This window comes from Aedes aegypti, unplaced genomic scaffold (assembly GCF_002204515.2).
Source record: "Aedes aegypti strain LVP_AGWG unplaced genomic scaffold, AaegL5.0 Primary Assembly AGWG_AaegL5_hic_scaff_750_PBJ_arrow, whole genome shotgun sequence".
In the NCBI taxonomy this organism is placed as follows: domain Eukaryota; kingdom Metazoa; phylum Arthropoda; class Insecta; order Diptera; family Culicidae; genus Aedes; species Aedes aegypti.
This window is the reverse complement of record NW_018736438.1, coordinates 15,051-31,339: the sequence shown is the minus strand read 5'-3', so window position 1 is coordinate 31,339 and position 16,289 is coordinate 15,051. Positions and strand designations below refer to the sequence as shown.

Genomic DNA, 16,289 nt, shown 5'->3' with positions numbered 1-16,289 from the left:
ATAAACCCTGTTGAAAAGCTTAAGAACAGTAGAGTATTCAGTAGGATAGTTTTGAAAACTGTGGGCAAAAAATATGAGCGATTGTATCAATTACTTGATTTTCCCATAGTAATGGCTCTAGAAATCTGACCTAAAACCGGACGAGCGGTGTGGAACTGAATAGATTTTTGAACCGCATTTTTTGATTTCACTCATAACCTTTACGTTCACTGACACCTCCTTGCTTTTGGATTCCTTAATAAGTTGTTCGATACACGTAGATGCCTGTTGCTAAGCAAACAGATCAAACTGACTGCAATCTCATATGAAATAATATACAATAGCGCTGTTCAGTCGTACCTAAAGTAATCGAAAACGCTTATGATGGGGGAATTACTATAGATATTTTATTTTCATTCGCCTTTTGTACTGCTTGTTAATGTTTAATGTTAACCGGACATGAAAAAAACACAAACACGATATTATACCTCGAATTTTTTTTCAACCCATCTTTTCTATTACATTGTATTATCCCGGTAACCCCAAAACTACTACTACTACCAACAATAACCAACACCACCACCACCATAACCACCGATTTTTCCACACATGGACACAAATAGGTAATTTCCTTTAATTAACTTTGGTTCCACTTTAACCCGCCCCGAAACAACAAATCCCCAAACATGTTTGTCAACGTGTTAATGTGCGACCATTTCATGTTCACGGTTTCCAACAACACCACCCCATTTTCGCCCCAAATATGTTGGTCAGTCGACGCGACGGCTCCCATTTTCACCAAACCACCACAAACGCACACCTCTAGCAATCACAGTTTTGTTTTCCACGCACCCTCAATCTACATATTTGATTGTTGTTTGATTTGGCGGTAGCTAGCTGTTGATTTTGGCACACGAAGCACCCTCCGAAACAGGATAAAGTGAAACGAAAATAATTGGCTCCTGAAATCGATCCACCCACCTCGCCACATATATGTATGAAAGCGAAGGCCCACATTTGGAGATGTATTCAGTGTGATTGAGTAATCTGATGTTTGGTTTTTATAATTTTTATTGAGTCATTCCATGTCCAATTGGTGAATGGGTTCAAAAAATATCTGATCGAGTTCCTCATTGTGAAATTTTGTCACAAATCTTGAAGATCCAGTATTCCTGTCATTTGGTATTCATTCTCAATATCAATTGGAAGAGAAGGTGTCAAAAAATGAATTCATTATCTAATCAATAATGGCTCTCGCATACATGGAACTACATTATTACTGAACTTGAAATGTCTCTAGTAAAATTTGGGTTACTGAAAAAAAATGCAATTATACTCTTTGAAGTGGATCTTTCTAGGACATTATATTATGATTTTTTCAAGTTTTCATCGATAGAATATTTCACCAAAAACTAAAACCCTGTGAAAGAAAATTTAGGTTCAATCAAGTTCAATAATAATGTGGTATGCATGTATCTGGATTATTTAACTATGAATTATCTTCAATTCAAATACAACTTGCCAATTTGACATGGAACGAATCGACTCTCATGGATATGATAAATTCAATTTCAAAGGAAAAAATCTCATCAACTGTGTTCATTTCCAAATGAAATCAACATCCAATGCCAAGTGATGGCGTCAAAACAAACCGTCCCATCGAATTGCAGCTGACTGACGAGTTTGGTCTGCAAAATTTCGTCACTGTATATTGATGATACCTTTTTTCCTGAATTGATGTTGTTGACTTCACATTTCCCACTTCCATGCACCTCCACACACTCATTCAATCAAACCCCCTTTTCAAGTGGATATCCTCTCGAAGTTCCAAAATATTCCCCACCCGATATCGTAACAAGTTTAATTAACAGCATCAACCTGTTCCTCTCTTTTTTGCATGACTCTGTCGATTTACCGTTTCTCGTTGGATCGCAGCTTCTCTGGCCATTTCAGACATTTTCCAACTCGAAAGGACATCAGCTGCTGATGGAGCACGAATACAGCCACCTGGACTCGGAGCGGGCCGAAAAGGACGAACCGGTGAGGCCGTTCAACATCTACGAGCTGCTCAAGTCCAAAGATACCGGCGATGATGGTGGTGACGATCCGAGCAGCTATGATGCCGAACGAGCAGCTGCCCTGGAGAGCATCGAGTACGAGTGGATGACCACGCCATGGTCGGAGTGTTCGCAAACCTGCGGCGCCAATGGCAGCGGTTATCGGGTAAGGATGCAATTACATTAGAAAATGTGCTTCTTTAACATGTTAAAATACGCTAACATCTCGTTTAATGAAGTGTATTTTTACATAAATTCAAGTTTAAAAAGTCAGTCAATCATGAATACATAATAACACTGCAGAACACGTTTTTGTCTCAAGATCCAAAATACCGCTACACGCTATGTCTGAACCAGACGATTTCAAAAATCGAATGTACCGTAATCCGGGGTGACATTGATCTTTTTTTAATATAATTGAAATTTTTATTTCAAAATGCAAGTATTGCAAATTTTATATTTTTAAAACAAGTACTAGCACCCATTGCTCGTGCCTATAAACTGTATTTTGTTTGCTGAATGTTTTAAGCATGTTTAATAAAATATTTTATGTGATTTTTTGATTAAGCTGATAGGGGGTAACATTGATCATCCATGTAAACAATAATAGGTAATATCGAAAATATCACTACTTGCTAAATTCATGACCCCTGATGCCAAATTCGAAGTCCAAACTTTTACAAGTCATGTGCCTTTTGAGTTATTTTAAAATTAAAAACACCTTGAACTGCGGAATACGCCTAACGGTAGGCAATTTTCTAAGGAAATTCTACATTCTCCTAAGTAATTAGACAGTTTTGCAGTATTGACTATGTTTATGAAAATATTGACAACGGAATAGTTTTTGGCTATGCCATTTCAAGTAAATAACGCATTTAAATTGCTTTCATCATTTGCAGAACTCATGTGACACATCAATGTTTGGTAGTGTCATCAATGGTCATGGAAATGATTGTTTCGAACAGTTGAAAAAAATATCTATGAACAAAACTATTTTTTTTACAAAAACCTTAATTTATATTAGCTGATTAATATAAGAAAGAGAAGAGTCATTAATGCATTAAAAATATCCCATAGATAAATGTTGAATCGAACTTCTTATTAGAAGGGACATTCCGATCAATGTTACCCCGGATTACGGTACATCGGAATTTTTCTCGCTAGAGATCAATATTTGGTCCATGTTTCCATTATAGGAAAGTTTTGAAATAATGTATCGCAGCATTTTTTCCATACATTTTGTATGGGCTTAAAAGCATAGAAAAACGTGATTTTCATGGGTTTTAGTATGAAAAATAGACCGAAAATGGAAAAAAAATAATTAAATTTCTCCGATGAAATATCTTAAAACTTTCCGATTATGAAAATATGGACCAAATATTGGTTGGTTGGTTGGTTTGACTTTATTAACGAGATTTTTAGCCCTTTAGACTTTATTAACGAGATTTTTAACCCTAGTTCATCTCGGGACCAACGGCTTTACTTCCCTTCCGAAGGAAGTCGTCACTATAACTTTTTTATGTCATAAGTGACTATGTCGGGGATGGGATTCGATCCCAGGTCCTCGGCGTGAGAGGCGAGTGTTCTAACCACTACACCAGGTCCGTCCCCGGACCAAATATTGATCTCTAGCCAGAAAATATCCGATTTACATTCGATTTATATAATCGTTTAGTTCAGACATAGCATGCGCTTTTTTTCTTAATTAAGGGTTGCTGATTTCATTGTCGTTTTCAAAAATATCATAGCACGTCTAGCTTTTGAGATATTGACTGTTGAAAATGCAAAATTTGAACTTATATGGCAATTTATTTGTTTAATTTCCCACAAAATTCAAATTGTTTATAACAATATTTGTCAACAAAGTTTGTGATACTCCCGATGGTCAAACGTTGTTTTTGGTGTTTCATAAAAGTATTGTATTTTGCCATATAAGAGAAGACTGCAAGCATGTTAAAAAATCGATTAAATGTAAATTTTATCTGCAACTTAACTAAATCATATCTAAATTGAAAGTTTAAGTCCTATTTACATGCTTGGTGGATTAGACGACAAAAAAATATTAAGTTTACCTTAAATTTCATGTAAACATCAGTGAAACCAGTGTTTTATACAATTTTGTAGCTAAAAACTGGGACGTGCTGGAACAGATCCATTATGGTTTGGAATAGGCTTTGAGATCTACACGCATAGTCAGTGATTTCTCGAAAGTTCATAGAGATAATTTCCCCTCCTTCCTCTTATTAAGTTTTAATTAACATTTTTTGGCGAAACATTTTCAACATATGAATAGTGCTTACCTTTTTTCATATTAATGAGCTTGTTAAAATGAAAGTTGAAAGTGGTCTTCTACGAAATTGCAAAAAAAATGTTGTACGTAACTCGTTGCAGAACTCGATTTTTACAGCACTGGTCGTGATTATTCAACTCGGCAAGCCTCGTGCTGTAAAAATCATCATTCTGCAACTTTTTCCGTGATGATTTTTACAGCACGAGTCTTAAATTTATCCAACGAGGCTTGCCGAGTTATATAATTACGACCAGTGCTGTAAAAATCGAGTTCTGCAACGAGTTACGTACAACATTTTTTTTGCAATTTCGTAGAAGACCACTTATTATATAGGAATACATTTAACATCATTTTACAATTTCTGAAAAATGGTTGTGTAATGATTCATTACGCAACTCAAAACATTGCGTAATGAGAAAGCGTTGCGTTATGAATCATTACAGCACTGGTTTGCAGGAAAGTAGGCCGTTTCATGACAGATTGGCGTGATGAAAAACAGCCTATTACGATGAGAAATTGCTAAAACTACTATTACGTAACTGAAACCAGTAGCGTAATAATTAGTACGCAATGCGTTTTCATTACACATTATATTGAATTGCGTAATGAATCATTACCCAACAATTTTCAGAAATTGCAACAAATTTTGTACGCAACTCGTTGTAGCTCTCGATTTTTACAGCACTCGTCGTAATTATCCAACTTGGCAAGCCTTGTTGAACAAATGAACGACTCGCACTGTAGAAATCATCATTCTGCAAATGGTTGCGAAAACTACTGTTTTCTCTCTACCATTCTCCATTCTTCCATTTTTTTTTTAATATTCTCTCATCTTATATTTCAGCTCCGATCTGCCCGCTGTATGGTCCAGATGACCAACACGTCCTACACGGTGGACAACAGCCTGTGCGAAGACGCCGGTCTCGTCATTCCGGAAACGGTGGAAAAATGCGGCAATGTGGACTGTCCCAGATGGGTTTCCACCGAATGGTCTCTGTGTTTGCAGTCCAAGTGTTTTGCATGGCATACGGCCCTACAGAAGCGGGACGTATTCTGCAAGTTCGGCAACGTCAGCAGTAGCGATCGGTGTGACGATCTGGAGAAACCTGTCACCAAACAGGAATGCTACAACGAGATGTGCAAAGGCGTCTGGCGGGTGGAGCCCTGGTCAGAGGTTGGAGGACTTTTAGTTGTTTTAGGACTTATATTATAGTACATGATTACGATTGCTTACAGTGCAATGCTGCATGCGGTGGCCAGGGCATCAAATACAGGATACTGCAGTGTGTCTGGTACGGTACCAAAAAGCCGGCTGGTAACGCATGTAGAGATCAGCCACGACCTGCCGTGATGAAAGTTTGTAAAGGACCACCTTGTATTTCTAATCGTAAGTATTGGACGATTCATCTTGTCTATAGGAACCTCAATTGATAATGTTTCATTTCAGCCTCAGAATGCAAAGACTTATCGAAATATTGTAGAAATGTAAAAACAATGGGCCTATGTAGACTGCATCGTTACCAGCAACAATGTTGCAAAACCTGTAGGTTTAATATTTATAATTGAAGTATTCTGCGTCGACATCCAATTGAGTAACTGCACCGACCGTAAGATGCAGTGAAACCGATACGGGGAACCAAACTAATAGACAAACAGTGCAACAGAGGAGTCGTCCAATGTGGACGACAGTTCCAATAGTGACACTACCTACCTAAACTACAAGAAACCGAAATCCTACCAAACCAAAACGATTTTGTGGCGATCCTGGGACCGCTTCGAACTTGATGCTAAGAGAAACTTCAAAACAGGAGACGAATGTGTATAATATATTTAACATGTATTTCATAAGTTTAACTGAATCGATTGAACAACTGCGGGAAAGGCCAATGAAATAAATGACTATATTGAAACAAAAATAAATATGACATTTACCGTGCTTTAACTGAAAAACCTTTATTTATAAGGAATGTCAAGAGGCAATAGATGTACATAGCAAAAATGAAAAGAATGAAGAATTAAAAATTCACAAATGAAGATATTAGAATAAACAAGGAAATACCGATAGGATAATCGAAACGAATGAACGGTTATGAGTTTTATTTGAACTTTCAGTATTTCGGCTTTTGATATATTAAGTAAGATCGGAAAGAGCCAAAAACATCAACAGACGTTTTTGTAACTTCTGGGGAGTATTTTTGAACTTCAAAACTACGAATTGTTCCTCCGAAAAATAGCAAACATTCACTTAAGAAACAAATAAAACTAAGATCAACGACCATGCCGATATAAAAGCTACCAGAAAAGTAGCGCCTAAGTTTCTACTATTCACAACTCATCGAAAACCATAGACTTTTATCATTCATCTCTCTTGTGCGTTTTAAAATGAGTCTCACGTTTAAATTTCATCTTAGTAAATTGGGAACGAGTTCACCGGCAAATCTACACAAAACATTTTTAAAACCAAACCTCGATCGTAAAGGAATCAAAATCAGCCTAAAACAATTAAATTCCATACCTTTAAACAATTTTGGCCAACGAAAAAAAAAAAACATACCTTATTCCTGTTCTAACAAAACGAAATTAAATCGAAGGATGGTCAACTTTCCTATTCGGTAAAAAAGGCTGAAATCAGCTGAATGATCGTCGGATCATTTCGAATTAACCTGTATTATCGAACAAACATAAAATTATAATTTACATTGTGTATGAAAGGGTTCGCCTACACAGGCCTTAGTTTGGAAGGAGGCATTTTTATGTTATTATCATAGAACCATCAGGTCTTGCGATCATTGGAGGGGGAGAAGGTTGATAATGGCAAATATGAAAGAGTACACTAAAAAGAGTCACACTTATAGAAAACATACGTCCAATCCATACTCAGTTATTAGGGATGACCCAAACTACCATGATATTGTTTAAACGTTGTGTACAAATGATGAACTAAAATGCGATCTGTGTGTTGCGTTTTGAAAGAATCTAGATATGGGGATTTGTTCTCAACTGGTATTTTTGAATGTGCTGAAGGAGAATAATTCGAGTCAATTAACATGAAATGGGATCCGGTTGATGCTTTTGACGGTGGCAGGAAAACCAATCAAATCAATTACATACATTCTACTGATGCACAAATATCCATGTAACTGGCAACACTGCTTAAAATGAGTGACTTCAGAGGCAGAAACAAATGTTCAGAAAGGTAGAAAAATGATCGATTCGATGTTTTTATGTTTATCGCTAACAAGATGTTGCAATTGTGAATACAGTTGGTAAAGAGTACAATTGAACAGACTTCCATAATTGTTGATCATTTTAAAATTGATAGTTTTGCCCCGACCAATGAAATGCACGTTTCCACACTCTGGAGATCATCACAGTTTTGAAACTCTGTTTGAAAGATAATTTAAAGTCTTTCTTGAAAAGGTATCTAAGAATTTAAAAATCTACTCCTCAAATTCGTTCATCGATGTATTTCAACTTAAAAACTGTCTGAAAAACTTCATAAACAGGAGAAGCTAGTGAATATTTAAGACGATTCAAATTTGTAACGGCTTTCAGTTGATGTTCCTAGGATTAAAACTTCCTGCAACTTTAAAAGCATCAACAGTGATTTCCATTTCAATTTTCATAAACTCGACAAACTCAGTGAACATTTTGGTAACGAAATTTTTGAGCAAATACCCAAATGGTAATAATTCAAAGTGGACTCAAATGAATGCTGGGTTTTTATGGAAGAGAACAGAAACCATGTTAGTTAGAAAATATGAAATTTATGAAATTGTGAGAGTATAAAATACGAGTAAATCACTTTAATTTAAAAGAAACTATACAAGCTAAATACAGAAAAAATAAACAGAATACTAGTTCGAAACAATGAGAAAGACGACGAAGGATTGTAAATTTGAATTAATTAAAATGAAACAGAAAGCCATAAACCATAAGGTAGGAAAAACACTTCTAGGATAGTAAGAAAATCATTCGCAAAGCAAATATTAAATACATAGTTGAATTCTGTTGGAAACCAGCAATGCTTAGTTTCATTTGTAGATGATTTCATTCGACTGATAGAAAAAAAAATCACGCTAAATTAGTACGTGTCGTAGCTCGTAATGCACTTTTTAGTTATAAATTAGACCAGATGAAGGAAGAGCACTCACAGCCTAACAACGCCGACACCTATCAATTTCCCACGCCTAAAACCAAATTATAGAGCAATGCCTGTTAGAGAGAACAAAAAAATATAAGAAAGCCTTTGACTTGCAAACCTATTTAGAAGCTTTTGGAAACAATTAAAACACCGAGAATCTTTTAAATTGCGAGACAAGCCCAGGGCAACAAAGTAAGATGACGCGAGAGTGCATTTATGACGATATTGTGATATTTCATCCCGATAGAGAGTTATAACCTGATCCCGGATGGCAACAAGCAAAGAGCGATGCAATGATATTCTTATAAAACAAATAATTTCATTATTTTTGCGTGGTCCAAAAGGTCATCTACCCGCCACCAGATGAGTTGTATGTTGCTTATGAGAAACACATTCAGAATTCCCCATTATAAAATCAAATCATCAATTAGAGCATTATGGCAGCAGCAAACATCAAACCGTTACGCTTAAAACCTGTTCTTCTTAAGTTAACAAAATCCTTGATTACGTTGGATATTGATAAGATAGAATCACTCATGCGTCATCGTCAGAAGAATGAACGATAACAAAAGCAACTATTTATGATTAATATACATTTCACAGGACTATGATTATCATTGCAATTATAACTATAAATATGAATACTAGGAAGGTTATTAGTTAAACAAAAACTTATAACAAATATTGAACGAAATGGTAACTGAATAAAATATTTTTTATTTAAAACGATAAAGGGTGTTTCATTTCAGAAAGGTAATGGGGCGTAAAATAAATACGTATTCATTTATTATAATTTGTGAAAACAAATTTCGAACAGTACTTCCATTACAAACGAAACTTATGATAATTTCAATATTAAACTTAAAAAGCTTACAATTATGTTATCAGCACAATCTACCGAGAAACATGAGCAATATAAACCGAAAGCTTAGCAATGAATCCATAACATACGAAAAAGTAAACTCGGCAAAGGAACTTGTTTTATGGGATGGAAAGCGTACCATGCGCATGCGTTGAAATTCCCATTACCCACGATTTGTTTTATATTATGCATTCGGCATAGGCAGGTATTATCTGGCGGAATTGACTTTCCTACACCCAAAATGAAACGAATTTCATCCATATAATACAATGTGCCTTTTATCAATTGTAAGTGATTCGATACTGTAAGGATTACGATGCACTAGGAAGGAATAAACGTACATTTATGCATACTCTAATTCCTGGGTTTATAAAGTTGTATGTTACTCTATTAAGCTCAGAGTTAGCAAATGGAAGGGTAATCATCTTATTTCAAAAATGTTTAAAATTACAATATACTCTCGGTTACAATATTTTTTAGTACTCTTAAACTTGACAGATAGAGAGTGCTTCAATCGGTGGGGAGTACTGAAGACATATTCAAATCAACAAAAAATAACAAATTATTTTCAATACAAGAACAATTATCAAAACTTTATTGGTATTATAACAGAGTGCACTTTATATATATTAGGCGCATCGTAAGCTCGTGGTCGTGCTAAAGAAATATATCAACAGTGCGCATCGTACCGTTTTGTCTCAAATTCCGAACAGACTCATATTCCGAACACTCTGTTTTTGTATGCAGATTTGGTTGAAATGTTTCACTGAAATATGTCATCAAATTACATGAAAATGGCAGTCAATTGCAACTCAATTTAACCATTTTCCAATTTATTTTAAACCTCGGGCATAGCGATAGTTCACTACTTCTAGGTCAGTAAAACTAGCTCCGAAAAATTTGTTTGCCAAATACCGTTTTGACTCATATTCCGAACACTTAAGGCAAACAGGGACTTCAAATGCATCTGATTGGCATTGTACGCGCCCTACGCGTGCAGAATAAGCTATGCAAGCAATCCATCCAAACCAGCCCATCTTATACCAGCGAACAACGCAACGAGACGGTTTCCACCAACTTGTGCATCGAATGGGTGGAGCTTGGGCTTCAACTTGATTGGCTGTTACAGCCGTAGAGAAAAATATATAAGCGCTTTCATTGTTTCAATATTCATTCAGTCTTAATAAAACCATTCCCGCGACAACATCAAAAAGTAAAAGTCTTTTCTGAACGAGAGCCGAAGAGTGTGGTGACAGTGAGCCAGACCGGTCAACGAGGCGATCGGTTGGCATTTTTTTCCCTTTCCTTTTTCTCTGCTTCCACGAGATCGTGAGCCGAGACGGGGACGAGTGTGCCTGTGTCTCTCTCCCTTTCGGGTCAGCGTTGGCGAGTCATCGCGAAGAGTGTGTGTGCGCCGCTCATCCGAGCCGGCGTTGTCGAGCAAGACAGTGAACGTGTTGCGTCTTGTTCGGCGTTCCTCTTTCCTTCGTTCGTCAAACGATTGGTGTGCGGCGGTGCTGTTCCAGTGAAGCGAAGCTGCTGTGGTGGTGCTGTTCGGTCGAAATTGCTAATGCGACGATTCACAGGAGTGTGCCGGGAGTTGCTAAGATAATATTATAGAGTCGTTTTCACGATTAGGCTACACTCCTGGTGATTTATCGTTAGCGAGCAAGCGATCACGACCCGAAATTGGAAGGTGTGAGGCACAAAGCTGGAAGTGTGAACGTATTTTCGGCATCCTGGCCGTGGTCCTTCGTCGGAGTGTTCCTGTGCTGGTGACCGCAACGTGTGCGGTTGTCGGCATTCCGTTGGTGGCTGTGGCGTGCACGGCTGCTGGTGGTGTGTTTCCTGCGCTGGTGACCGTGACGTGCACGGTTGTCGGCAATCTCGTCTGCGTCGGACTGCTTGTGGCTGTGATGTGCACGGCTATTGGTGGCTCGATCACGAGGTAAGTGTGACGATTTCCCTCCTGAGTGTATTGAGAGTTTGAGTACCCAACAGGCATAAATTAGCTGATATTTGTGTAAGTTATAATTTCTTCGCGAAGTCTAACTGTTAGCTGTTGGGTATAGTAATAATAATGTTGATTTTAATAGTTTTTGTATTGTTTTTACTTAAAAGTATGGAACAACATTTTGATTCAAATGCCGAACACTGTGTTCATTCTGTCTCATATTCCGAACACCTTGATTCAAATTTCGAACAGCATGAATAAATCGTATTCAAATGAATAATTTGGCAAATAAAATAATCTGAGCTTGTTCTACTGGTCTCAAACTAGAAAATCATCACTACTCCTGCGGTATAAATTATATTGGATACGTTAAAATTGAATTGCAATTTACTGCCATTTCCTTGTTATTTGGTGACATATTTCAGCGAAACATTTCAACCAAATCGCCATACAAAAACCGAGTGTTCGGAATATGAGTCTGTTCGGAATTTGAGACAAAACGGTAATTCATCTGAACGCAATTTATTCGTGCTGTTCGAATTTAAATCAAGGTGTTCGGAATATGAGACAGAATGAACACAGTGTTCGGCATTTGAATCAAAATGTTGTTTCATACCTTCACGTAAAAACAACACTAAACAAGTTTAAATACATATTTTTCTCAGCACACCCAACAGCTAACAGTAAGACTTTGCGGAGAAATCAAAATTTTCACAAATTTCAGCTAATTTATGCCTATTAGATGCATTTAAAGTCACTGTTGGCCTTAAGTGTTCGGAATATGAGTCAAAACGGTACCGTTTTGTCTCAAATTCCGAACAGACTCATATTCCGAACACTCGGCTTTTGTATGACGATTTGGTTGAAATGTTTCGCTGAAATATGTCACCAAATAACAAAGAAATAGCAGTCAGTTGCAATTCAGTTTTAACGTCTTCCAATCTTCTTTATACTTCGGGAGTAGTGATGATTCTCTAAATCGAGACCAGTAGAACCAGCTCAGATAAATTTATTTGCGAAATTATTCATTTGAATGCGATTTATTCGTGCTGTTCGGAATTTGAATCAAGGCGTTCGGAATATGAGACAGAATAAACAGAGTGTTCAGCATTTGAATCAGAATGTTGTTCCATATTTTTTCGTTAAAACAATACTAAACGAGTTCAAATTAACATTTTTTTCGGCACCTCCAACAGCTTACAGTTAGATTTTGCGGAGAAATTTAAATTTTTACAGATGTCTGCTAATTTATGCCCATCAGAGGCGTTTGAAATCACTGTTGGCCTTAAGTGTTCGGAATATGAATCAAAACGGTACCTTCGTGCTGTGCGTACACGAATTTTCTCTGCTCTTGGAAGTTTTCTTAAAAACTACCTAAGGCAATAAAACAGTACTTTTCAGTGCTACAAAAACAGTGATTTCCAGTGCAAAAATAAAAAATGGTACTTTTCAGTGCTACTAAAACAGTACCTTTCAATACTATTTTTTCTACTATTGATCCCTTTACGATCCTTGTTTGATCCCATGCCCAGGGTTACCACATATACAGATTATCGAATATTTTGTTACCAAGATTCTGTATATACAGATTACAGAATATTTGGGAAAAAAAGATTTACAGATTCTGTATGCAGAATTCAGAAATCTGAATCTGTATAATGATTCATACAGATTTTTGAGCAAAAATGAAAATACATACTTTTGGAAACCTTAAAATTTTATCGGAGATGTGACAGTTCTGCAATGTAGTTGAAAATGATTGGTATTTCCTTGAATTTCTTGTGTAATATTCATTGCTATTCCAATTTTCAGTGATACAGATTTAATATACAGATATTTTGCTCCAGGATTCAGAAATATAGATAAATCTTCGAAAAAATACAGATTCAAATGTGGCAACCCTGCCCGTGCCTTCGATTTTTCGTTGGACCCGTTGACGAAAGCCAGCGGTGGTAATCCTTCTTGGACACCGTCTTGGGAAAAAAAACCTCTTGAAGGTCACGTCTTCTTTCGTTTATTCACTAAACATGGTTGCAACAACAAACAAAAGAAAGGGTGAATCTCTGGATTCACAACTTCCTTCCAAAAAAGTGGGATTTAAAACTGTCACTAAACGTGGCAAGAATGGAAGAAAGGACGTTTCCCCAGAATGTGAACTTTCTTCCAAGGGTGAAATGAATAATTGTCTCGAAATGAGCAATCAGTTCGATGCTCTAGACAAATTTTACGAACACCATATCGAAGCAGACTCTAGCCTAGGCTCTTTGATTCAAGTGAGGAAGCAAAGAGTGCCGCCTATCGTGGTCAGTTGTTCCGAATTTGTGGGATTTAGGCAGGAGATCTTGAACTCCATTAGGGGAATCAAGGTTTCCTTACAAATCGCAAAGAAAGGATACTGTCACGTTTTGCCGGAAACTCTTAAAGATCGCGAACTTCTTCTCACACATCTTGAAGAGAAGAAGCACAAATGTTTTACTTATGACGACAAAACTGAACGTTTGTCTGAACTGAACGTGAACTGTCTTGAAAGGTCTCTCAAGTGACTATAATTCACCTGAAGAGATCAAAAATGGAATAAACGATTTACTTGGATTTTCCCAGTCAAAGTAATCATTATGAAAAAGAGAACCGAATCTGGCATTGTTCGGAAAGGGCTTTCTCAAGAATATTATTTAGTACATTTTCACAAAAAATAAGATCTAAATAATATTAAAGCTTTAGAAAAAGCTAGACTTATGTTCGATGTCCGTGTGACATGGGAACATTTCCAGAAACCAGGAGGAAATTACCAGAACCCCACTCAGTGCCGTCGGTGCCAAAAGAAAGGTCATGGAACAAAAAATTGCCGCATGGGTGCCAATTGCATGATTTGCGGAGGTTCTCCTCACGCTAAGGATATCTGTCCAGTGAAGGAAGATACCATCAAGTTTATGTGCTCTAATTGCGGGGCCAATCATAAGTTAAATTTTTGGAATTGCCCTTCTTGCAAGAGAGTCGTTGAGGCTCTTGCCAGGCAGATGAAAGATAATATCCGTTACGATAAGGGTCGTTTCCGGAATTTTCCTGGTAGAGTATCGAACAATACTCATTTTTCAGTTACAATCGCTTCAAAAGGAATCATACCCATCAGGTGGATTATAATCATGCTCATACACAAACTAATTTTATTCCGTCGGGTAGCCGTTCGAATCATTTAATTTCGAATGTATCTACCCACGGACAATCCTTTGCCGATATCGTAGCAGGTAATTTGAACTCCTCCCCTATTCGTACTGTGGGTATCCATTCTACTTCTTTCAAATCAAATGAACAAACCCTTACCACCACAGGCAACATCTACTCCGCTTCTTCGTCTACCGAAAATTATAACAGAAAATCATCAAATGTACCCACTTCAAGTGATATGTCTGCCTCTGATTTTAATTTTCTAACTGAACAATTGAATCTAATGATTGATGCAATGTTCAAAGCCAACACTATGACTGAAGCAGTCCAAGTTGGTGTAAAATTTACTAATCAAATTGTTATTGAATTACGTTTTTCTAATGAATTCAATAAATAATAATTTTAGTATTTTAAATTAGAATGCTCGTTCTTTGAATAGTAAAGAGGACGAGCTGTTTAATTCTCTTACAGCTAATAAGGTGCATATAGCAGTTATTACTGAAACATATTTGAAACCTGGATTCAAACATAAAAAAGATCCTAACTTTTTTGTTTATCGTAACGATTCACTTGATGGGGCATGTGGGGGAGTTGCAATCATCATTCATAGGCGTTTAAAACATCAACTGTTTTCGTCATTCGAAACTAAAGTTTTTGAAACTTTAGATGTTTCTGTTGAAACACAGCTTGGTAAATATACTTTCATAGCTACCTATTTGCCTTTTCAATGCTGTGGACAGCAATTTAATTTGGTCCAAACTGACTTGCGAAAATTGACTCGCAATAAGTCATTTTTTTTTGTCATTGGTGACTTTAATGCCAAACATCGGTCTTGGAATAATTCTCAAAGTAATTCTAACGGTAGAATTTTGTTTGATGAGTGCTCTACAGGAAATTTCTCAATTCAATACCCAGATAGCCCTAGATGTTTTTCCTTTTCTAGAAATCCATCTACGATTGATTTGGTCTTAACCGACTCTAGTCATCTTTGTAGCCAATTAGTTACTCGTGCTGATTTTGATTCTTATCATGTCCCTGTTACATTTCAAATATCCCATGAAGCAATTCTCAATCCTATCAGCTCCACTTTCAATTACTTTAGAGCCGACTGGAATATATATGAAACATATATTGACTCTAATCTTGATGTTAACATTTCTTTACAAACAAAAGTTGATATTGACAATGCTTTAAAACCGTGATTATAGACAATGATCTTAAACTCTTGATCCGTCTTAAAAATGTGAGGAGAAGGCAATTTCAACGCACTCGCGATCCTGATATGAAAACTATATGGCAGGATTTGCAGAAAGAAATCAAGAAACCTTTTGCTCAATTAAGAAACAAAAATTTTGAAAATAAAATTTCCTAATTAGATCCTGGCTCTAAGCCTTTTTGGAAATTATCTAAAATTTTGAAAAAGCCTCAGAAGCCAATACCGTCATTGAAAGAGGAAAACAAATTATTACTAACTTATTGCGAAAAAGCTCAAAAACTTGCTATGCAGTTTGAAGGTGCGCACAATTTTAATTTAGGACTTACTCGTCCAATTGAAAATCAAGTTACTCAGGAATTCGAAAATATTCTCAATCAAGAGAACGTTTTCGAAAATTCCTGGGAGACTGATTTGGAAGAATTTAGAACTATTATTAAATAAATCAAAAATATGAAAGCTCCTGGCGATGATGGAATTTTCTACAAGAAACTTCCAGAAATTAGCTTATCATTCTTAGATGATATATTAAACAAATGTTTTCAATTAGCTTTTTTTTCCTTACAAATTGAAAAATGCTAAGGTTGTAAAATTTTAAAACCAGACAAAAATCCTGCAGAAGCTT

At 36.4% G+C, this 16,289-nt stretch overlaps 1 protein-coding gene across 1 annotated transcript in view; it reads left to right on the top strand.

The window, feature by feature from the left end:
- Window positions 1–8,880, top strand: part of LOC110681356 (ADAMTS-like protein 1) — a 35,539-nt gene extending 26,659 nt beyond the window's left edge. The window contains exons 6-9 of the mRNA XM_021857105.1: window positions 1,915–2,202; window positions 5,171–5,500; window positions 5,563–5,713; window positions 5,774–8,880. Coding sequence (XP_021712797.1) covers window positions 1,915–2,202; window positions 5,171–5,500; window positions 5,563–5,713; window positions 5,774–5,892 — 888 coding nt within the window. The 3' untranslated portion in view covers window positions 5,893–8,880. The remainder of the gene's footprint in view (window positions 1–1,914; window positions 2,203–5,170; window positions 5,501–5,562; window positions 5,714–5,773) is intronic.
- The last annotated feature ends 7,409 nt before the right edge of the window (window positions 8,881–16,289 follow it).